Source organism: Periplaneta americana, chromosome 4 (assembly GCF_040183065.1).
Source record: "Periplaneta americana isolate PAMFEO1 chromosome 4, P.americana_PAMFEO1_priV1, whole genome shotgun sequence".
NCBI lineage: Eukaryota > Metazoa > Arthropoda > Insecta > Blattodea > Blattidae > Periplaneta > Periplaneta americana.
Window position 1 is genome coordinate 60,221,285 of NC_091120.1, and position 25,947 is coordinate 60,247,231.

The 25,947-nt window shown below is 33.7% G+C and overlaps 1 protein-coding gene across 2 annotated transcripts in view; it reads left to right on the forward strand.

The window, feature by feature from the left end:
- Nucleotides 1-16,947: 16,947 nt before the first annotated feature.
- The window catches only part of LOC138697833 (cytoplasmic aconitate hydratase-like), a 70,210-nt gene continuing 61,210 nt past the window's right edge, over nt 16,948-25,947 (forward strand). Inside the window, exons 1-3 of one of the 2 annotated variants that reach the window (XM_069823393.1) lie at nt 16,948-17,069; nt 17,361-17,453; nt 19,124-19,290. In XM_069823393.1, the coding sequence (XP_069679494.1) occupies nt 16,970-17,069; nt 17,361-17,453; nt 19,124-19,290 (360 nt within the window). In that variant the 5' untranslated portion in view covers nt 16,948-16,969. The remainder of the gene's footprint in view (nt 17,070-17,360; nt 17,454-19,123; nt 19,291-25,947) is intronic. The other variant, XM_069823394.1, reaches the window with a different exon arrangement.

Genomic DNA, 25,947 nt, shown 5'->3' on the forward strand with positions numbered 1-25,947 from the left:
ACCGTTTTGTGGTTGTGGTGTGGTCCATGTGAGTTAAACCTTATAAGTTTTTAGGTAATAATACATATTTTATTGAAGAGATATAGGCTATGGCATAAAGTTTTGAAACTTGCCTGTACCCAGTCAGTGTAATTTTTTACCAGTAGCTTGAAAGATTAAACTGTTTAATATTTAATTATTTTGTGAACACATTGCTTTAAGATTCATATTCCCATTCCTATCCAATCACGATCTTCGCTCATTAGCTTGTAGGACTAACTTGTTAAATATTTAATTATCTTGTGAACACTGTGCTGTAAGATCCACATTTCCATCCGTACCCAATTAAAATTAATTTTCGTCCATTAGCTTGTAGGACTACACTATTAAATACTTAGGTATGTGGACGTAGTGCTTTGAAATCCTTATTTCTGCCAAATGCATGGTTAAGGAGACAGAAATGTTTCATTTGACTTGTAAACCTATATGTAGGATATACCAGTAGTAATTCATATTTGTACGAGGGTTGATAGCTGTATGTCTTTTTCGAGACAGTCCTCCTCAGAAGTGTTGAATACAAATAAACAGTTGAACCAATAGTATTTTTTATTTGTTTTATTGAAATTTAAAATTACAACTAAATAAAATTGCGGAAAGATACTTTTACAGCATGACAGTATTGCAGCAAAGTTTTGCTATTTCTAATGCACATTTATTGTCTCATATTGCAAGTTTAAATATATTGCGGTATAATAATTATATGAGGCGTTCAGAGCTAAAGTGCATCAAGTCACAAATTTTCATAAATTGAGTTTAATTCATTTTCTAATTATCTGAAGTTGGATCTTTTCCGAGCAGTAATGGATCAAGTCTTAATTCCAAGCATTCACCGGTAGGTGACACCAGTCACTTTTGGCTCAGATTATTTGTTCACAATGTTCTGAACCATAGTGGATCAAGTCACTAAAGCATTGCATCAGTTAACATCACAATTGTTTACATTTTATAAATCTAGAATTTGATAATGGAGTAATAAAATTATTGCTAGTGAAATAATAAGATAATCCACTAGAGCAAATTAACTTTAAGTTCTATTATCTCAAAACTACATCTCATGGACTTGATCCACTTTAGCTCTGAACGCCTCATTTATAAAGCACAATAGAAGGATAGCATTTTTGTTTGTGTATAGTTTTCTATTACTGAATAACTGGTTTTTTATGTTCATGTAAGGCAATTTTATTCTAATTGTTGTATCTCTGTTGCTTTCTCATTATTGTTGCAGTGTCTTCATCATTATTGCGTTTGTTAATTTTTGTTGTTGTTATTGTTGTTAGTGTTATTATTATTACTATCATTTTGTTTTAAATTTCTATTAAAGAGAGGTTAATGATTGAGCTACAGTTTGTTTATCTTAACTAAAAAAAAAAAAAAAAAAGAGTCATGCAAAATTTCGTTCAGTTATCTAGAAAAATTGTGGAAGATACGATTTAAATAGTTTTGAAAAGTGCAGTTTTCAGAAACTGAACATAAAATTGTATATTGCTGGTTGGTATTATGTTTGCATGGCAGCACATTTTAATGCATAACTTGGCCAATTTTATAGATTATCTTAAAATTTCTTTTACAGATATGCAGCAAAAGGTTCATTTTAAATTACTTATAAATGACTTTTTAGGAATCCTGAGGTTCATTGCCACCCTCACATAAGCCCATCATCAGTCCCTATCCTCAGCAAGATTAATCCAGTCTCTACCATCATATCCCACCTCCCTCAAATCTATTTTAATATTATCCTCCCATCTACGCCTTAGTCTCCCCAAAGATCTTTTCACTCAGGTTTTCCAACTAACACCCTATATGCATTTCTAGATTGACCCATATGTGCTACATGCCTTGCCCATCTCAAACGTCTGGATTTAATGTTCTTAATTATATTAGAGAAGAATACAATGTGTGCAGTTCTGTGTTGTGAAACTTTCTCTATTCTCCTGTAGTTTCATCCCTCTTAGCCCCAAATATTTTCCTTTATTCTCGAACATCCTTAACCTCTATTCCACTCTCACAGTGAGAGTCCAAGTTTCACAACCATACAGAACAACCGGTAATATAACTGTTTTATAATTTTAAATTACTGGAAGAAAATAAATCAATAAATAAAAAATATTTTTGTTTATCTCCGAAGGTGTATGTATGAGAAAATAAGTGATACAGATTACTGGGTGATATTGAGTTTGCATAGGAAGACATTTTAATGCATAATTTAGTCAATTTTATAGATATATTAAAGTTTCTTTCACTTGTGCAAAGCTGAGTTTGTAGTCAGTTAATATAAGAGAGACGAAAAAAAAAAATTAACTATCCAAGGTCTATGTACCCCCATAAACGGAAGTTTTCAAGTAATATAAGCAAGGAAGGGCCGAGAGTAGAAAGTCCTCATTAAATTTACTATTAGTACTACATTAATAATAAACTTTTGCAAACACACAATATATTTTCACAAAATCACAATAACATATTTTATATTTAAAAAAAGCGGCAATATTATTTACTATTTACATATGCATAAACACATTAATGTTTCTACAAGCTTAGTTTTAATCAAAATATCAATTGCACTGTACTACTGCTAGTATTATGGTGTTATACTAATTATTTTTCTGAAACTTCTATTTCCTGGGCTTTCCATTCATAGTGATTGCCTTGAATTAACTGTTCCCAGCATTGTCTGGTTAGTGAAAAAATTCTTTTTCCTTTTGCCTTAGCTGTTTGTGCCAAACTTTTTTCCAGAACCTTTCTTTTTAATTCATTTTGATAGTAACCAGATAATAAATGTTCTGACAAGCATTTCTCTTATGGCTGAACTTAGGTCAAATGTCTACAATATTTCTAGCTTTCATTCAGAATCTTACATTCTCATCCATGCAAAAATCCAGAATTTTTCTGTACACATTCCACTTTGATCCATTTCTCTCCATGTCAGATTACTTTCATCTTTCATATTACTGACTTAGGGTACGTACACGTTGGCACAACGATAAACGATAAAATAAATGATGTAGCGATGCTTTGATATTATCAAAGAATCGAGTGTTCATATCGGAGCAACGAGAACGCGAACATTTTGATTTATCAGTAGAAGATATTCTATACATCCATTTAATAAAAGAAGATATATAGGAAATATCAGCTGCTAGGTTCAAGGTTAATATAACTTTAATATGTACAAAATTGAACTCGTTTCTCATCCCAAAGCTAGTATAAAATCATTGTGTTGTGATTGGTTCTTGTGATCACATAACGTATCTCGAATAAATACACAACTGATCAATTTGCCAATATCTATGATAATTAATTTAATATGCCGAAATAATAATAAATCGATTAATATTAGGATATATTAATAACCACCGGTCATTATACAGATTAATATTATCTTAATCAGACATCATATGAACGACAAGAGTGAAGAAAATGGAATTTTTCTTTTTCGTCACTTTTATCGTGTCTCTTCACTTTTATCGTTACTCCAATATGCACACTTCAATGACAATGCATGCTTCAATTCTCTCTGATATAGCATCGCTGCTTCTTTTATCGATTATCGTCGCTCCAACGTATACGTATTCTTAGATATTGTATGTAGAGATTATTCCCTTTTCGTCCCCCTAAAATATTATGGAGTGAGGAGTGATTTTCTTGTGCATTGTGCCTGCCTCATCCTTGCTTGTTTATTCATCTCGCATGTTTCATATGTAACTGAGCATAGTTATATAATGAGGTTTATACTTGTAATTTTATTTTTCATGACTGATGAATTATAGTCTTACCCTTAACTACAACATATTCACTCTTGTACATATACTTTCATTCTCATAATATTTTTAATAAATTTCTAACGACCTACTTCGTGTTAGTTCAAATAATAAATAATATGTACAAAAAAATATCATTTTTCAGGAATTATGTTTGAACCATTCATATACTTCTTTATCTGATTATTATTGTTTAACTGTGTTTACATATCATAGATATTAATAGAAAACTAAGATTCAGTATTAAAAGTTATGAAAAATACTTCATTTACGTCATTAAGTCTTGCCATACGACCATATTTTATTGTAGATTTGTAAATACAGATTTTGTGTGTGATTTTTTTTTTAATAAAAAGCATTATCTGGTAGTAATATTTTTTGTACTGTGGTGGTTGTTTAGTCAACTGTCTGAAGACAGGTTGGAACCTCATAAATGACACCAATAAGGCATCACTCATGAGGCAATAAGTCAGGAGATAATGGGGTAGAGTGGCCAGTTCCTTTCCCCTCTGTTGCATACATCGCTGACTAGTATAACTTCAAATAGCTATGATTTTTTAATGCAAAGATTTTAAAAGTTATAGCCAATCTTCTAGTCGAGTAAATATACAGTACACTGAGACTGCTTTCATCCTCATTCTTTTCCTTCATCCTGATTACTCCACGTGAAATTCCAAAGATGTTAATAATATTTCAGGTAGAAACTTGTAACTTATTAATGTACTTTGATGTTTGATGATTTGAAATTGCTCAATAAATACATGAGATATTCAGGTCTTGTGCTTGTTGCACAATAAAATATGTTTTGCAGTTAAATGCTTGCTATTTGTCTTGTATGTAGCAAATTAATATGCCATACTATTAAAAAATTATTGATTTTATCTTAAAAATATAAGACTTTTCAGTGATCTCTTCCCAACACATGCGTACTATATATCAGAAAAGATAGAAACTGAATAAAGAGACTGGGAACAATTTGTAAAGTAGGTTTCCAACTGCTTCTTGTATTAATTTTACTAAGAAGAATGCTTAAACCTTCATTAAAGGAATGTTGAATGGAATCTGTAAAGGTTTCTAGTTTTTCTTAATCAGCAGGGATTCCTACTTTTTCTTTGGATAGGTGCAGGTATAAATTATGCGTACCTGAAGATTCCAATGTGCTTGATATTAATTACAGACATAATACAGATATTATCACCGCGCTGTCATGGTTAACATGTCAGCATCATACAATAACGTGCGGTGTGCTTTTAAAACATAATTTTGCCAACCAATTGTTGCTCTGTAGGTTTCACTCTAAGCGTCACATTGTCACGTTTACTTCCTCAATAAGAATAAGCACTAGTTTGTTATATTGTTAAATGGCTATTATTATAATTATAATTATTTCATATACGAGTATGTTTAATCACATACCTTAATGTTCGTCCTCGGTTTTAGTCCACGTGGATTAGACAAGTAGGCGTCATTTAATAATGAAGCAGCTTATTGGTTGCAATATTGAAATTGAGGCGAGTGATTGGAGCGGCGACATAAGAAATTGAAAACAATAATGCAATTAAATTTCAAAGACCTGCCGAATGTTATGCATGAGGCCGCTCAAAGACCTGCCAAATGTTAACCATGAGAGCGCGGCGATAATATATACATACATACATACATACATACATACATACATACATACATATGGAGATACTTATTTTAATATATAAATGCAAAGTGGGTTACAAATTACATGATTGTGATGCCAACATACAAGCTGCATTTTAAAATGTTCAATATTATGGACATCTTAATACTGACAAGGTGCATTCGTCCCTCGTTAACTTTCATACTGAAAAGAAGAAAAAAAAATTTAAGCAGAAAAAAATGGAGATAAAAAAGTTTTGTAATTGAAATTTGAAACTAGTAAATATTGGATCTTTCAGCATTGAGCTATTAATTGGGCAGTACACGTGTATTGGAAAGGTATGCTTCTGAGGTTGGAGACAATAATATAGATACTAGATTTTTATATGAAATTTGGATATGAGGCAATGTGAGGGAAGGGATCATAATTTTATTTTATTTTACTTATACAGTTTCTGAGGAAGGATGTAACAGATGTGTAGGAGGCTGTGGATGTAGATTGGTGAAAATTACATAGTGCTGAAATTAAACAAATTTTTTAGAATGTAGCATGTAAACCTCATAAAATGTCATCGACACGAGACTGCAATTAGATATATAGCGACATGTAATAAAGGTAAAGATAATTTACCTGAATTTTCATTCAAACAAATTCCTATATTTGTAGACTAGCTTTAAAATGTAATGCAAGTTTTAAGTTATCTATAAGAATTTTGTGAGTGAGATTTGTTTTATCATTAATATCGATACATACACAGAAATGTTATAATAAACGGTTCAATATTTGAACGTGTATTGTACATAACAGGAAACAGTGAATCTGCCATTTGTAGGATGTAAGAATATTTGCTGTGCATATGCAGTGAAAGGTTGAATATAGTTGCTTGGAAGGGCTGAAAAAACAAAATGTGGTTAGAGGTAAGAATTATAACTTCAACTTCTTACTATAGCCATCATCATCATCATCATCATCATCATCATAATAATAATAACCTACTTGTCATGTTGTAGTCCTGTAAGAACTGTTACAGTCTACAAGAAATTTTCTTTCTAATGCATCTCATTGATCTTCTATTTGGTCGATAGTTCAAAATTGCTGTATGGATGCCGAAAATGGACATTCTGTTGTTATGCGACGCCAGTTATATTATATATATATGCTTGGTTATTTAACGATGCTGTATCAAGTACTAGTTTATTTAGCATCAATGGGATTGGTGAGAGCGAGATGGTATTTGGCGAGATGAGGTGAAGGATTCGCCATAGATTACCTGACATTCGCCTTAAGTTGGGGAAAACCTCGGAAAAAACCATCTAGGAAATCAGTTGGAACGCAACTCTGGATCGGCAGGCAAGCGCCTTAGCCAACTGAGCTACGCCGGTGACTAATTTTGATTTTGATAAATATTGTTCAGTATGGGCATCATATTACGAATATTACTGGTACATTATTATTATTATTATTTTTATTATTATTATTATTATTATTACTATTATTATATACCGGTAGTCATTTTAATAATAATATAATATAAAATGATAAGAAAGAAACATAGTTTTTGTGAGAACTCAAAAAATTGTGAGTTCACACATCTGCATGAACATGGCACGTGCGCACACATACACACGCATACACATAAGGCTAAGAAAACTTGGTAGACATGCATTTCATCCTGCAATAATTCTTTGAAGAAAGACAAGACACTTTTCTATTTACATACTGTACACTCTTAATCTTTTATCAGAAATGTGAATTAAAATTAGCGATATGGCATCATTGTAAATACTGTAAACATTCTTTATTAAGGTTTCCTCCAGGAATATATTACTCCAACGATGGGTTTTGGCTAACAGAGATATGGCTGGAACCCATGGTATAATCCAGAATTCAGATTGTAAGTTCTTTTCTTTTCTTTTAATTTAATTTTAGTTCTGTTAAGTTTTTAATTATGAATTGCTTACTCAGTAAATTAAAGAACATTCAGAATTCTAAATTTATTTCTTTTCTGTTGGTTTAATAATAATAACATAATAAATGAGTCATTATCTGTGTTTGGGTAAAGGGAGATAAGTCATAAAAATGTGTTTGGAGATCAATGAAAATTAAACTTGGAACCCTTATTGCAAATAATTTTCTACACATATAAAGCACATCAACTGCTAGTATTCTTTGATTTTTGCAACTCGCTTGCATAATTTAACTTGTGTGTTCACCTGGGGAACAAAATTCCATCTGCACAAAAAAATGACATCCCACTTTACCCGAACACCACAGATTAGTCTTTGAAACATTGCAAGGAAGCTGAAAGAAAACGAATTCTGAGAACTGATAATAGTGTAGCCTACAATGTGACAGTATAAAAAAAGTTTACAATTTGAAATAATGTCGACATTCTGTTCTTTAAAGCCAGAAATCTAACCATTCAACTAAATAGCATTGCTAGAGTATCGTACTCCTGGAAGAAGCATCAGTGAAGAATATTTACATTATTGCCATATTATGACTGTTAACCCATATTTCTGAGAACAATGTACTGTATTGGAAATTATGGAAATAGAAAAATGTTTTGGTTTTTCTCCAAAGAATTGCATGGAAGAGTGCATGTCACCCATTTTCTCTTCATTTTGCGTGTGCAAGTTCTTGCAACATGGAATTTACTTTTAACTAAATCTTTTCTTGAAATTTAATAATCCTTCTTTTAATGTATGAAATGGCTTTCATGAGTGCGAAAATATATAATGCACATATTTTAAGTACTGGTACATATTTTGTGCTCACTGACAGTATGCTTACTGTTTATATGAAATGTATTTTATATGCAGCAGTAAAGAAAATATACAGCTAATGTATTAAGATGAAACTCTTTGTTCAATCATCATGCTTCTCTTCTTTTCTACCTAATAGGCTGTAACATAAGGTTATGTGTAAATGTTGGTATGTAATGTTCAGCTTTTGACAATGTCATTCACTCTCTTGCACTCCAATATTTAACAGCAAGCATTGAATAAATGTTTATGTACGAGTGTTTTAGTGTACATTGGTCAAAATGAAACCGACCTCTTCAGTAGTGAATTTTGTCAAGAGTCCTGCATGCTTAACAAGAGTTTTCGTGTATGCAGTAGTACAAGGTATTCTAGGTGGAAACCTTCACAGCATGCTTTTAATAAAGTAGTTAAACAGCTACACTTCCATGCAGGAAAGTTGATATCCACGTTCAATTCTCTGCTGTTGATATATTATACAGGGTGAATGGTAACCTCTATACTAAAATGAAACTGGTAATAGATAATGAGAAGAGATTTGAAAAATCTAAATAAATTTTTTCTCTAACATTCACCATTTTAGAGGAAATCGTTACGTTTCTATGAAGCATTTGGCAACAGAATGGCTACTCTAGCAAGCATAGCATCCACTTCTTATCTTCCCGTCTCCTGCTGTACTCAGTTGGTGATACGCAATAAGTGTCCTGCATTGCAAGATTTATTTTAACGATTTTCGCAATTATTTAATTTAAATTCATGACTAAACGGTTTAATTAGCAAAAAAAGTTTCAAGACAATAATATTCAGATTATTTTTACCTATCTGCTTGTACAGCAATCAGCCATTTCTGCAATAGAGTACTGCAAACATTGGACAAAGACAATTTTTTTCCTTCTTAATGGTGTTTCATTGAAAGAATAAAAGTTTTGTTATATTTAACATGTAGAATCACCTCTTAAATGTTAGTGCTTCGGTCTCCTTTATGTTATTATTTATATTAGAATTAATTTATTGTTTTTGTATATATTGTAGATTACATTTTTTAATTATAGTTAATTTTTACTGTATGGGGTATATTTATTAATTTATAAAAGTGGCTTTGTTGTACTCTTCGACTCTGTATTTTTTCATATTATTTGTATCCAACTGATTCTTAATGTAATATATTCAGAAATTTGCTAAAATTAGTTGATTTTATTTGCAAATAATTACAAGTAATATGATGAACATTTGTTGTTATTAACTCAACTATTCACTATCTGGTAGAATGAGTATGAAATCTTCGCCTTCCCGGTTTGAATAAGTCACTATCTACCAATGCAAATTTGTCATCTATTAGTATGATGGGCTATAAAGTCGTCTTCTACCAGTGGAACTAATATAACTCTGCTATTTCATTTGTCATTTGGCTTTCAGCCACTAATGGCACATAGAAGGAAAGGAAAGAGAGAAGCATTAGTCTACCTTGTTACTGAGTATGCCACAATAATTTTTTAGTTACAAACCATTTTTCCTCTTTCTTCTAAGTTATGTGTCGGACAGAGATAAGAGCCAAATAATAAAAGAGGGAATTATTTTAAAATAATGGAGCAAACTGCATTTTTTTTTTTTTTTTCATTCTCAGTAGAATACATTCTTTCACGTCAAGCATATGAGAGACTCCCAGTCTTCCTTGATCCATAGTTTGTGGTGTTATGGTTCCTGTCTCTGCAACTCGACTATTCACTACAGCGAAGGTTTTATGATTTGGTTGCCTTCGATCTGGGAACACCATCTGATACAGCTGCGAAGCCCTGTTTCCATTACCATTAGCGCGACCATTCATAAAAGTCATATCTGCTTGCTGACACATGATTATCCTGCCATAGTTAGGCATTCAAATGTGTCTGAACTATAATACGAGTCAAATGTACGAAACAGACTAATCACGAATGTAAACAAGTTCCCTTATCAATACATGGCCATCTAGGGCACAGTGTACATCAGGAGTAGACATGTATCAATAACATCAATCGATTGTCTGCAAAAGTTAATTATTAGGGTCCCTTCAGACGAGGCCACTTTAGTAGTGCTGCTTAATACACTAAATTTTTGTAGTAGAGAATTTTTCAGTATTCCAGTGAACATGGACGTAGAAGGAGATATACTTTTGGCAACTTTGCTCAGACGGAGAAAGAATAGACGTACAAGTAGAAGAAGAGTCTGGGTTCATCCATTAATTTTGAAGACTAAATCGAGAACTATTTCATACCTTGTTTGATGATTTACATCAGGACGATAAAAAATATTAACTTAAAATTACGCAAATGACAGACAGTATGGCATAAAACATATTTTTGTTTAATATTTTTAAGAATTCAAAATTAAATATAATAGGCTGCAAACATAAACCATTCATAGCACGTAATTCAACCAATAGACTATATTACAATAGGTATCTGTAGTGTAATGGTAAAGTCAAAGGCCGTGGTGTAATTGAACCCAGGTTCGAACCTGAGATCAACTAATTTTTTTTTATCTCTTTGTTAATTTATTTACATTATTTTAGATGCATTATTTTATTTTACATGAAATAAAGTAGATTTTATTACATAAATAACATATGCGTAATTTGCACTACTCCAGGTATTTAGTTGTCTAGTCTATGGTTATATTGTTATTTATTATTACTATTATTATCGTCATTCTATATTATTCTGTCGTAACATAGCCTGTATACCGTTGTGACGGTGTAGGTGTAGGAAATTGGTGGCCCAACAGTCATCTGATAGCAGCACCACGAACGGTAGTGCTTCTAAAAGTGGCATTGTCTGAAGGGACCCTTATTTGTAACAAACTAAGTTGGATTGCATTCCGAAATGCATTGAGTGTTATCTTTTAATAATAACCCATAAACTAGACATTTCCGGGTATATGTTGATATGACATGTTTTCTTGTTTTGGCTTCCAAAATTTGTCCCAGCATTTTTGTAACATATTGTATAAGATGTAATGATTATGCGTAACACAGTAATATCACAGTCTAATATATACAGTCACGAAGCTCAATAGATAGTTGCTAACCACTAGGATCACTACTATTGCCTCATCACAGACAATGCGAAATAGTACCAACACAGTCTATTGTTCCCAGTATTCTCAACAACTCAGACTTCGTGACTGTATATACTAGACTGTGGTAATATTCCAAATATTAAACTCAAAAAAGACATAGAGAAAAAAATATCTCTAACTGCAATTATACTGAACATCAATAGTAGATTTTAGAACTCTTAAAAGTTAAGTCTCGGAAAATCAAAATATAAAGCTAGATGAGAAAAGGAATGAATAAAAGATAACAGGGCAGAGAGCTCATGTAATAAACTGGAGAGTTGCAAAATGACATTCTGATAATAATATGTTCTCTTTGTTTATCTTTCATGCAGCTGATATCTGGCCATTACAACAATGAAATCAAAGCCCACTTCTAAGCAATTATAATCATCTGAAACTGCATAATTTTGAGGTTTTTGAGTTTCTATGCTAAAATATTTTATCATATGCACACATCACAGTTATCATTGTAATTATTTTAAAGATGTACAGATTGTATGTAAAAATGTGTAAGTATATTCTAACAGTCATATTATATATTTTCATTAGGTGTTTAATTTATAATGCAGTTGTTATGCATTTTAGAATTTTGTGCAATATGTAGTTGCAAATAATTATCTGAGTATTTTATCTTTGTTTATGTAAGTTATGGATGTAGATATTAGATTTGTACAAAATGCATTGTAAAATATATACATATATAGAGAGAAATTTTTATTAATATTGTATAAATACTAAAGTCCTTTGACATTAATTTTTTTTCATATAAAAATGACAAAGAAGGATATGAATCATTTCCTTATATTGTAGAATTTACAATTTAATTAATATAAGCTCAGGAAAGAAGTATACATTCTTTAAGTTCCTTAACCCCTTTAGAATGTGTGCTAATTTTTATTTGCATAAACTTTGCTGTCAGAGGAAGCATTGTAGTCCATTTACAGCTTAAGCATAGATTCTCATTTTTGCTAGTCCAAATATTAGATGATGATGTTCAGTCTTGTGCTGTAGAAAAAAAAAAAACTCAGTTTTATAGAAGCTACACCATAGTTCTGGAATTTACAGAAAATAATAAATTCCTCCCAGTCCATAGCCATTCGCTCCAGAGACTGAAGGCTCGCTCTCACTTAGCAGAATCAAACTGAATCAAAGTGAAATGACTGCAGCCACTCACATCTAGTGGAATTGAATCGAACTAAACAGCTTTGTATTGCAGTTCAAAATGAATCTCATAATAGCTTTAGCACAGTTATATGAAGGGGCGGAAAAAGAAGAAACAAATATTCAAAAGAAGAAAAGAAATACTGGATTCATAGGATTTTTTTAACTATACACACACACACACGCACGCACGCACTTTCCACTTTTTTCCACTATCTTCTGAGAGATGAAACAAAATTCCATTCTATTGTGCTTTGAATTTTATTTTTTACCTGATGCTTCTATTAATTTACTTATTTTGCTCCTAGCATTATCACGGGCATAATTATTACAGAATACTTTTGCATTTTGTCTTACAATAGCAGATAATTCGGAACAAGATATATTACTCTTTCTTCGTCCATATTAAATTGTAATTTTCTGTTACATACTATTTCAGTAATAACTTTCAGCAGACAAATTACACTACTAAAAATGGATGTGGTTCATTTGTTTTTTACGAGAACATACAATCATACTCGAAACAAGAAGTTTGGTTCTGGTAGTGGAATAAATATTTTAGCTCATGAATTCTATTTGATGGTTTGGTTCCATTAGATGCGCCACTTTCTGCTATCTTTCATTTAAATACATTGTGAAAAGAAATTCTGTTTGATTCGATTCCGAAGTGAGAGCGGCCCTTAAGTCAGTTCCATCCTATTAAACCAGTTTTTCGTTAAATTAAAAATAAAGACTTGTGACCATGCGGAACTAAGTAAAAAAAAAAAAGGCCTACATAAAATTTGCGGAAAACGAGTGTGTAGAAGAATGGAATGCAATTCTATATGTTAACAGATTTTGTTTTTCATAAATAAATTAGAAGCTTCTGCTTCTGCGAATGTGTAGCAAAAACTGTCTGGGTTGTTTATACATTGACGTCTCCTTGTAGCCATGATCAGATGTGAAATAATAACGGAAACAATATTCGTATCTAAACAATATTACCTTATTACCTGTCAATAACATAAACATAAACGGCTGGAATGCAAAAGTTCGAATTGCTTGAAGACTAGAGCATGGAGAAAAAAAAACCGTTTTCAGATTTGAAATCAACACATCAAAAATATTAAGAATCATTGAAAAATCTTATGCAACTGACATTCCGAAAAAATGTATTGGCCAGTGTTATGTATGGCATATTTGGTATCATAGAAAACCTTACTGGTGGGATCAGTACCGTGGATGAACACACAGTATAGTGTCAGATCTCAATATTAAGAGAGACTATTGTCTCTGACTAAGATTTGCGACCCTGGCAATTGGAGAAATTTAAGGATAAAAATTGCTACTGTTATGGGTGAGACAATTGAAATTGTAATTTTATAGTACCGGTACATCACTCATTGCGTACTACCTGTCGAATTGCTGCAGTGGTTATGTGGTCTAAGCCATCAGTCTGCCACATAGGTGGTCCGGGTTTGAGTCCTAGTCAGATACAGTAGCGTGCAAATTAATCCAAACAACGTAATTACTTATGCAAAAACACTCAAACGGGATAAAAAAGGATCTAAGACATACCTCAGTAATCTATGTGGCCTCCCTTGTTCCTAATAACAGCTCTGAGATGATTTGGCATGGATTCCACTAATTTCCCACAAATATTCTTCATTTCTTCATCGCGAAACCATACACCAATGAGGGCAGAAATCATCTTCTCCTTTGTAGAACAATCCATTTTTTGCATTCTTCTTTTGCAAATTGACCACAAGTTCTCAATGGAGTTGATGTCGGGTGAGTTGCCTGGGCAGGGGTGTACCTGAATATTCTTCTTGTTGAAGAATTCTTTAGTTTTTCGAGACGTATGGCATGGTGCCAGGTCTTGTTGGAACACACCTCTGCCATCTGGAAATGATTTTTGCAGCTGGGGTGCGATTCTGGTTTCCAATAAGTGAATATATTTGTCAGAATTCATCATTCCCTTGATAGGTATTAATGCTCCAGGCCCTTCATGTGTAAAACAACCCCAAAACATTACTTTAGAGGGGTATTTGGGTGCTTGTTGGAGATGAGCTTCCGTACGTAAGAAACACGGTGGCCGTGGACCTCGAAATGAGACTCATCGGAAAAAAGTACATTCTTCCAGTCATTCACTGTTCAGTGTAGATGTAATTTTGCCCACATTAAGCGTTTTTTACACATAACAGAGGTTAGCAGTTGCTTCTTGGTAGGCTTACGAGCCCTTCGTCCAGCTTCCAAAAGCCTACGCCGCACTGTTGTGACGTGAATATTCGCCCCAGCGGTCATCATTAACTCGCGAGTTAAGTCGACAGCAGTTAGTCTAGGATTTAATTTATTTTTCCTGACAATTAAATGATCATCTGCAGGTGAAGTCTTCCTTTTCCGGCCACAGTTTCCTTTTTTCTGGGGTGTGATGAATCCAGTCTCCCTGTATTGTTTTATGATCGAATTAACAGTAGCCAAACCAATGTGACATTTTGCAGCAATTTGCCTCTGTGTCATAGAAGAATGCTCTGCTAATGTTATAATTTTAGACCGTTTTCGTGGAGTTGTATCCATTTGTGAAGACAACAGAATGTACACAGGATTGCAGTATTAAGTCTTCAACACAACTGAAATGCTTATAAGTACAAGACGACAGGAAAAATGTCACAATTATAAAAAAAATAATGACAGACCTTCAACAATGGAATTACACGTACTACAGATGTCAATTAAAGCGCTAAGAGCAGCTGTGAGGCCAACAATGACAGAAAATGGAGAAGGTCACAGGTGGGGACCTTCCTTTCTCTCGTGTTAGGCATCAACATAATTCTGTCAAGAGCATCATTCCATTATTATCTCATAGCATTCCTCGATTGCCAGCTGGCAAAGAATGGAGGAGGCTGCCTGCTTCGAAACCTAGATACACAGCAAAACTTAGCATAGTCAGTAGGTGTGGGTTGGTGCCTAAGTGGGGATTACCACCATCTATAAGATCGCAGTGCTGGATTGTAATGATCTTTTTTCCAATCCTATGAGTATCAGGAATACGTGTTATAGCCTACATAAATAAATATATATAATTTCTAGTTTTACAATGTTAGTACATTTTTTCCAGAGCCCATGATTACAATGATTACCGTACATTTTAATAACGCTCCCCAATTCGTGTCTATCAGACCATACATTTTTATTAATATCCCTCTCCATTGTTGTATTTCTTTCATCCAAATGTCCACAGGTCTTCCCTTTTTCTGTATCCTTGTGGTACCCATTCCATAACTCTCTGTGGCAATTGTTGTTCTTCTGTTCTTTTTACATATTTGTATCACTCCAGTTTATCTTCAGTGAAATCAATACCGTAATTGAATTTTGAACATTCATTTTTTTTTGCCTTATAATTTCATTTCCTATTTTTCTTGCCGAGATATCCTTGCAGATTCCCAGAAATTCATCTCTGCTGCTGTTAATTTTTCTCAGAATTTTAATGTCAAAATCCCAACTTCTGATCCATGGCTATATAAAATATAGCCTAGATCCTGCTGTAACAACTTCCATCTTTGCACTACTATTTTTTATACATGAACTGGTGAAGCAATGGTAGGTTCCAAGTTACAAACTCCGGTATGGGTTTAAAAGTTCATCTCATTACCACGTTGTGTAACCCAGTTTAATCTTGGTATGCAACGTGGTTAATAAACAGAGTTATGCTCTTGACTGTGTACTGTACTTTCACGGAAAAATATTTAAACAATGAGGAATGTGCTAATGGCGCAATAAAATGCGTACCGGTATCCTTAGAGAAAATTTGGGAGACATTATAGCAGATTTTTCATGGACCCTCAAATTGTAGGACTGCCATTGAATCAAAGGCTGTGCTAGCTAAGAGGAATTTGTCTAAAGCGAAAAATTCGAAAGATATTACAATATTGTATTCGTTTCGATATCAAACCTCATCTCTGCAATTTATGCAGAATTCTATTTGTGCGTATGAGAGAATTTCCTCAAAAAAGCTGATCCTTAATTTTTAACATGACGTTTAAGTGGACACCTGTTTGGGAAAAATGCCAGTTACAATTTCTTTTAGTAGCCTACTTCATGCGCATCTTGCTCCTTTGCGGGAGCGCGCCGATGCAACTTGCAACATATCATTGCTCCTCAGCGTCAGCGGACCGATGCAACCCGCAACATAACATAAAAATACAAATAAACTAACATTAATGCAACATATATAATGACCTTTAATGTATTTCACACACATCATAACTATATAGGGAATCCCATAACTACAAATATCCAAACCCATATAATCGCACAACCACCTAAACGTTCCATGCGAATATAGAAATTCAACTAATCCCCTGCCATTTTTTTAAATTCGTAATTGTATCTTTAAAAAGTATTGTCCGTGGCTATCATATTGAAAAAAGTCAGTCTTCGTGTGATAAACAGAACTAAAGATGCAAACATTTCCAGTCTATCTGTCTTGCAAATAATTTAAAAGACATTCTATTTTACTTTCAGTTACAACTTGCTTACATAATGAGGTTATGTCATTCGCAAAGAGAAGTGAAACTTGGATTCCACTACTGGCCGCAAACAGAAGACAGTCGGTCGTATACGTGACGTTACGTTTTGCAGCAATGGCAGGTTTGTATGAGGGGTTATTATTTATCCATATTTTTTAATTTAAGATATACTCTTCGTTGAATATGGTTTGAAGTGCTAATAGTTCTTCTGTAGTATGCGCTTGTCAAATTTTGCACGTTATAAATATAAGATGTATTTGTGTATCGATGACTAAAAAATATACGGTCAATTAGTAATCACATAGTCTAATTACATTTTTGACTGAAGGTCAATGTTATATCATACTATTTGTGCGATATTTGAATAAAAATGTATGCAGATTTTAAGTAAAATTATACATTTTTTTTTCAGAGAATACTGCTTACATTCGACACCTAAAGAACTTGTCAGTGAATGGACAAGAGTTCAAATACTTCGATTTACCAAGTTTAGGAGCAAGTTACGGTGAGTATTAGGATGACATGCGCAAATAATTTGCTCGTGCGTTTTCACAATGTTCGTAAAATAACTGAAAGATTATTAGTAGTATCGTATATAACTATTTGAACTGTAGTATTATCGTAAAGTGCACCTTGAGCAGATAGCTAGCAACAGACATTAAAATTGAAGGCAACGAGAACTGACACGTAGAAGAGGAAACTCATTTCCATTTGTAAAATAAGTAAATTAACATAGATTCATAGCTTATTAATAGCAATCAAGGTGATAGTACTGCCTTTACAATACTATAACCATTATTTTAGGTGCCATTTCGCAGTTGAACAAGAGATTTTTCACTCACTATTTCTATCGTTTTTATGTTTAGCAATTTTTATCTGGATATTTCATTCACATCCTGGGAAGTAATCGAGACATTGGGGCTGCGGGGTCTTTGCATTACTTAGCTTTGTCTTACTCTTTGATTGAGATGGAAAGTAAGTTAGTGTCAGTAAAAGAAAATCCAGGACTAAGTGCAACGAAACTTTCAGCATGTGTTTGTGAGGAGTTTAGGAAGCAGGTAGGTGCCGAAACAATTCGAAGAGTTTTGAGGAAAGGGGGTTTAATGGGAGAGTAGGAGAAAACCTTACATAAATGAAATAAATAAAAGGAGGCGGCTTCGGTTCGCAAGGGAACATGTCCGTAAAGAGAAAAATTGATGAGAAGTTGTGATATTTGCTGATGAAAGCAAATTTAATGTCTTCTGGTCGGATGGGCAACAGTATGTGTGGCATAAGAAAAATTAAGAACTCGAGAAAAAGAATCTGTTACCAACAGTGAAACATGGTGGGGGCAGCGTCATGGTATGGAGTTGGTGAACTTGTTTTTATAGAAAAAAGGATGGATCAACATGTTTATTTGGACATTATGAGAAATAATTTAAAACGAAGTGCAGAGAGTCTAGGGGTTAAAGATAGTATGAAGTACTATCAGGATAATGGTCCTAAACACACAGCTGAAAAAGTGCGTTTATGGCTTCTATACAACTGTCCCAAGATAATCCGAACCCTAGTACAATCACCAGATTTAAATCTGTGGGAGGAATTTAATCGTAAGGTCAGACAAACTCCTATCACTTCCAAGACGGAACTGAAATGGAGATTAACGAAAGAATGGAGGAAAATTAGTCTCCAATTTACTACGAAGTTATCCAGGAGCATGCCAAGGCGTTTGAGGGCTGTTTTTAAGACAGAAGGGGTATTCAAAAATATATTGAATTGAACAAACCGAATGAGGCACTATGTTCTATCACAAAGAATGTAATAATGTTTATAATTTTTATTTTTGTAACAGGAGATTTTTTAAATTTTGTTGTAATTCTATGTAATTTAACAGAAAGTATGCTATTAGTTTTATTATAGTGCACATTTTTATTTTCATTAATTTTTTAAAAATAATTAGTGTAATTTAATTTTACATGCCAGTCAAACCAAATATTAATGGGAGCCACTATATATATATATATATATCGGTGGGGGGGGGGGGGGGAGCACCAATAGAGTAAAACCATCTGCTTTGTATTTTCAATTTTTTAGGAGCTAAGTGTACCAAAACATTGAAAATTTAACATTGCTGAGATAGGAGGTATCCGGTCCTCTTAACTATACATTTTCATGTATGACACGATTTATTTGCAGATAAATTACCATTTTCAATACGAGTACTATTGGAGTCAGCAGTAAGAAACTGTGATAACTTCCAAGTGAAAGAGCAAGATGTTCAGGCTATACTTGACTGGGAAAAGAACCAGGCAGTGGAAGGAGGAGTGGAAGTTAACTTCAAGCCTGCAAGAGTTATTCTTCAGGTAATACCAGTAGTTAAATGTAATCTTATTGTATAATTTATTATTTCTCATGAGTATTGCCATGTTGTTTAGTCAACTGTCTGAAGACAGGTCTGAACCTCACAAGTGATATCAACAAGGCATCACTTATGAGGCAACTAAACCAGGAGATAATGGGGTAGGTTGGCCAGTTTCTTTCCTCCTCCATTGCATATATTGCTGTGTAAAATATTATATTAATCAGACTTCAGATGTATACAAATAATTGTTTTTCCTCTGACACATATCATCAAGTGAGATGCACTGCCTGATAATAATTGTAGACCTATATATTAGCCAGAATCTGTCAGAGGATTTTTGACATGAATAAGTGAATTTAAAATCTAATCCAACAGTGTAACTGTTAAAGAATTGGGGCTAAAAAAAGGAGCCTATACGGTACCATATGAAGCAAAATTAGAAATACTTGGAACTATTAGAAGTTGAAAGTACCTGGTAAGATAAATATCCTATAGGCCTAAAGAAGGTAATATGTTGAAAATCGTTTTAGTCTCGTAGTAACTAATTGTGCACAATATAACTAAAAATCCAGTACCTTGTAGACAAGTATAGACTGGGAGAGAATGAAAGCAGAGTGGAAAAGTGAAAGGGGTGAGTTGAGAGTGGTGAGGAAGAGCATAACAGCTACTGGAGTAGCTCATTCAGCTGAGGTGCTTACCTGCTTATCCAGAGTTGTGCTTGGGTGTGGGTTCGATTTCCGCTTGGGCTGATTACTTGGTTGGGTTTTTTCCGAGGTTTTCCCCAGCCATAAGGCGAATGTCAGGTAATCTATGGCGAATCCTCGACCTCATCTCGCCAAATACCATCTCACTATCACTAATCCCATTGACGCGAAGTAACCTAGTAGTTGATACAGTGTCATTATATAACCAAGTAAAAAAGGAACATAAGAGGATGAAAGGAAGAGAGGTGACTATGAATATGGATGAGTGAGAGGAGACAGAAGGGAAATGAAGAAAGAGAGAGAGAGAAAAAAATTATATATATATTTTTTTTATTTCATCCTGTGTGCCTTAATGTATAAATTGTGTTGGTAATTTTATGTAAGTTGGTATTAAAAAAAAAGTAAATACTAGTTTGGCCATGCTTATAAATTATATATACGCATATATAAAGAAATCGAATTCTGATCATGTAAGAGGAGTCATTTTTTATTTTAGGAGATTCCATCACTGGTGTTGAGTATGCTTATTTTACAAATTTTTAACCATTCGGCCTGGATGGGGCAAGTTATCTGGTTGAGGTTTTTTCCGGGGTTTTCCCTCAATCCAATACGAGCAAATGCTGGGTAACTTTCGGTGTTGGACCCCGGACTCATTTCACCGGCATTATCATCTTCATTTCATTCAGACGCTAAATAACCTAGATGTTGATAAAGCGTCGTAAAATAACCCAATAAAATAAAAAAAATTAACCATTCGGTTTTATAATGTACAGTATAATTTCTGATAGAAGATGGATGAGAGAAACTCATCTGTACAAAGTGCATTAGATATCTGCTATAACATGTTCAGTTCTGGTGGACGAGCAAGGTCATGGACACACTATTACACAGGCACATGAAGAATTGAATGTGATGCAAACATTGATTATGGACAGTGTCGTAAGAGATAACTCTCTTTCTTATTCTGTTTAACCTTCCCTTATTCCAGCTTACTCTCTTTCTTACTCTGTTCAACCTTCCTTTATTCCAACTTACACACCATTGCGGGTAGGGGAGGGAGAATCATAAGAGATAACAGTAGTAGAAATTTAGATATATAGAGTCCCTGAAGTGTAAGGAATGTAACGTTCTTAATGGGAGGGAGATATATGAAATATGCAAACATTGTATGACTTATGTTTTAAATATGCCCTTCATAAAAATTACTGCATGTTGATATCGTGAAGATTTGTGTCGTATATCTAAGATCTAAGAACATACTAAGATATTAGAGAAATGTGATACATCTTAATTGCGTGTTCTTTTGTTATTGGTATTATGATATACCTATCACAATGGCTCCATACTGGCAAGCTGGGCTTGTAAGTCAGAAGTCCTGGTTCAAATCTCACTCCACTCTGAATGTATGACTTGTGTTGGCCAAGAGGTTTCCTTCGTGTACTCCAGTTTCCCTGTGAAATCACAACAATTTCTCCATCATCATCATCATCATCATCATCATCATCATCATCATCATCATCATCATCATCACCATCATCAGGTCCACACCTGTGGAGTAATGGCTAGCATGTCTGGCCGCGAAACCAGGTGGCCCGGGTTCGAATCCCGGTTGGGACAAGTTACCTGGTTGAGGTTTTATCCGGGGTTTTCCCCTCAACCCAACATGAGCAAATGCTGGGTAAATATCAGTGCTGGACCCCGGACTCATTTCACCGGCATTATCACCTTCATTTCATTCAGACGCTAAATAACCTGAGATGTTGATAAAGCGTCGTAAAATAACCTACTAAAATAAAAAAATCATCGTCATTTGTTCATTCATTCATTCATTCATTACGAGTGTAATGTAGATTCACCACCTTTAGTACAATCTGAATAGTCTCTGACAAACTGAATGGTCTATGCTTTCGGTACTAGCAACATCTATGAGCCAGTTGTAGAGTTGGTACGAATAACGGCAAGTTAAGGGCCCTGTCATTGGACAAAAAACACGTTATCTTCCCATTGCTACAGTAATGTCGAACAATTTTTCATTTGTGTACTTTATTGAGATTTAAAGAGTTAATACGAGCATGAACTGCGAAGTACTGAGTTTTTAATGCAAGTACAAATAGTGCAATTAAATTACACATTACATTGTGCATATTAAAGGTGCATGGCTCGTATCTCAGATCATGTTATATATCAGATTGCCATTCCCATGTTATGAAATGGCAACATATAAAAGAGGAGAAACACAAAGATCTCCACTGTCGAAAATGAATTTTTTTGGTAACAACTGCTAGATGGAAGTACTGCTGCAAGCTGTTATTCTATGTACTTCTATCAGGGTTATAATGTTGCTAGATGACAGCATAATGAAATTGATAAAAGTTGTTGTCTTGATAGTGCATTAAGGTAGACACTCACTGGAAAAATTTCGTTTGTTGTGTTCGGATTTTTATTATAGTATTGCTCACTTGTCCGCATTTCCGAATTAATCATCAAATAGTCTTGGAATTTACTGCTAGAGTGCATTATTTCATTGTAATGTTCTGAGCTGAACCTGGAAATAAAATGAATAGCTTTGTACCTTAAATAAATTATGAAGGTTAATTTAGTATTTTTACAATCTCATCCCATACGTTTTTTCTCCATATTATACTGCTATAATTCTAATTTAATAAATGATAAAGCTCTTCATACTGTTGGACTTAATAAAATAAGCTTCGCATCAATTTCATTATACCTTCAATATGTCCGTGTTTGGAGGCCTTGCAGTCGATATATTTGCCATGGCAATATTTATTTCGATCTTGGACCATGCAGAAATTAGTTTAGAATTATCTGGCCAGAATTCTGAACAGAATCCAGTCATGCGGACATAGGCAATATGGCCAAGTGGGTGATGCTGCATTTAAAATAATGTAAAGAATAAAAATCCAAATGCGGCGAACGAATTTTTTCCAGTAAGTGAGCACCTAGTTTTAGGCTGATCAGTCTGTTATATGTGATCAGTAGACATCGGATTTTTAGGCACTAAAAATTGCAGTTTTAGGCGCCTAAAATAAGCTCAAAGTTTGTAAAATTAGGTTCTATTTTAATGAAAATAGGCATTTTAGGCACATCAAGGTATCATACTTATTTCTTTCACTGAAATTTTTAGTTATACACTAAAATACGCACAAAAAAGTATGTTTAAACATTAAAAAAGAATACTATATTATATTTATAAACAGAGCTGCACAAATTTAATATATTGAAACTAATGAAATAATGATTATTGATATCAAGATTACTCATTTTAAGTTATTGAAATTCAGTTCCATGCTCAGACTTTATTATAATTATCTGCACAGTACACAGTAAATTCTCCACAGTTAACCTTTGCCTTTTGTCACTGAGAATCATTTTGAAAGCAGAAAAACTTCTTTCAACCGAAACTGATGTGAGAGGCGCAAATTTTAAATTAGGTACAATAGAAACATCAATACTTACTGGAACATTTACACTTTCCTCCGATATCACTCTTGATACTTTTTCCAACAATGAAAATCCTACATTCTTATTTAATACGTTGTCCCACTTATTTTTAACTTTTTTCCCAGTTTCGCCCAAAGCAGAATGTATGTTCACATGAGCTTCCTTTACTATTGCTATTTGGCTACAAAGAGATTGTTTTTCACGTTCTAATTGTTCAATGCTTGCAGGTATGAAAGAAAAGTTTGATGTTATGTAGGCAATATCGTTTTTCACTCATGAGTCATTCAGACAATCTTTCACTGCTTTCACACACGCTGCACTATCAGTTTCAGGTAATTTATCAATAACTGTGACCACTTCTTTAAAATACTTAGAATAATACACCACTGACTGAATCCAGGTTCCCCATCATGTAACAACCGGCTGAGGTGGGAGTGGGATATCTGGAAAGTTCTCTCTGAATATTGAAATCCTGGATGGGGCTTTACAAAAACATTTTTTTTTTTGTGTTAGAAATAAACGAATTGACAAGAGGAAATTCATTCCGGATTGTTTCAGAAACCCTGTGAAGGCCATGTGCTAGACAGGTTACATGCGTGAGGTTAGGATAAAATGTTTTAAGAAGTGGAGCTGCAGCAACCATGTATGAGGCAGCATCAGTACAAAACAACAGAACTTTAGAATCGTGTATATTACCTGAGTATAAAGACTGTAGGCCTTTATTTACAAAATAAGCAATGGCTTGGCTATTCACTTTCGAAAGTTCCTTAACACATACGAGGTGTGGAATCGAAGGTCCATCAGGACTAAGTTTTCCTACTACCATATTTGCTATATACCTATTCATAGGATCTGAGGTTTCATCCACAGAGACCCATATGTAAGAATCACCTATATCCTCCCGAATGGAAGCTAAAGTTTCATTGTATAGTCTGTCTAAGTAATTTTTTCTTAGGGTCGACTCAGATGGGATATTTTGTTTGCAGTATTTTTGTAAAAACTGTCTTAAAACCGGATTTTCAATTGAATTCCAGGGAATATTAGCAGCAACAAACTCTCTGGTTAAATCAGCATAGAAATTGCTGCTGAGATTGGATGAAGTAGGCTGTGTTAGTAAAGTTTGTTGCAGTTGATTTTTCTGCTGAGCTTTAGCCTTATGAGCCGCTCCTTGCTCATGCTGCTTTAGGTGGCATTTCGTTTCTTGCGAAATCTAAAAATGTAAAGTAAACTGAATTAAAATAAAATCCTAATTGTTGTATTGCCGTATTTCTATCACAAAGTTAGTGGGTTCGAACAGTCAAAATTTTAATGACCTGCAAATACTTTAACTATCGGAATTTAAAAGGTTAAAGTGTAGTGGTCTTAAAAAGAATTATACCTCAGGATAGCTCAGTCAATGTATAAATATTATAGGCCTACTCATTAAAATTAATAGAATTTATATATTTCAACTACCTGTTTGCTACAAATCTTGCAGAATATTATTTTTCCATCATAAGTGAATTCTGAATATTCTGTTAGCCATTGTCGGATCAATGTAGATTTTGCACTTATATTTTTCGGCATTATCGCGTTAAACTTCACAGGAAAACGTCCTACCGCTCAAAACTTCTCAACACAAATAAGGTGAGGGAAAGGGCAACAGTTAACGAGCATTCAAATGAACCGTTGTTATTGAGATTCAATTGGACAAAAATACAAAGTTCCACTTATTGTTGCATTTCCTGGTAGTGTTAACACTAGGAGGGCCATTCTTTTAAATATTTTGTAACGGTTTACCCTACTAATTCGCAGTTTTACGACTTTTCATAAATATTTCAAAAACACTCTTTCTCCAAAAATTGTGATTTTATGACACTCTGAAGGGCAGTACAGCTAATCGGTTTCAGACCGAAAACAGTCATTTTTATAGTATAGTATATCTCTGAATCGGTAGCAGCACATGTTGTGATTGTTGCCTGCTTCAAAACTAAGGTTGGTTCTTTGTCGGCATTTATGCCTCCAAACATGTTAAATTCGGTGAAATCTATTGCGAGTGTCGTGAGATTCAAAACATTTTGTTTCCTTTATCAATGGTTTAATGGCCGGTGTGAAGCAAACTTTCCACTTTTTAAATGCCTTAAATTTCGCAGTGAATGCATGTACGTATAAATTATAAAAAGTAAGAGTAAAATGCGAAACTTTACAGTGAGTTAGGCATTTTTAGGCGAATATTAACAAATTAGGCTCTAATAACCGTTTTAGGGCATTTTAGGGCACTATAAAACTCTTTGAATACCTTTCAATTTCCATGAAACACAAATATTAATAATTATTTTTACTTTTCTCCTAAAGAAACAAAATAGGCATTTGCCCTAGAATCCGATGTCTGGTGATTAGGCCTTGTATTTAGAAATTTTTGTTGGAGAATCAATATAACAATGATAGTGGTGATGATAAAGATAGATTAGGGTGATAGTAGTTGTAATGGTGGTGGTGGTAGTGGTGCTGGT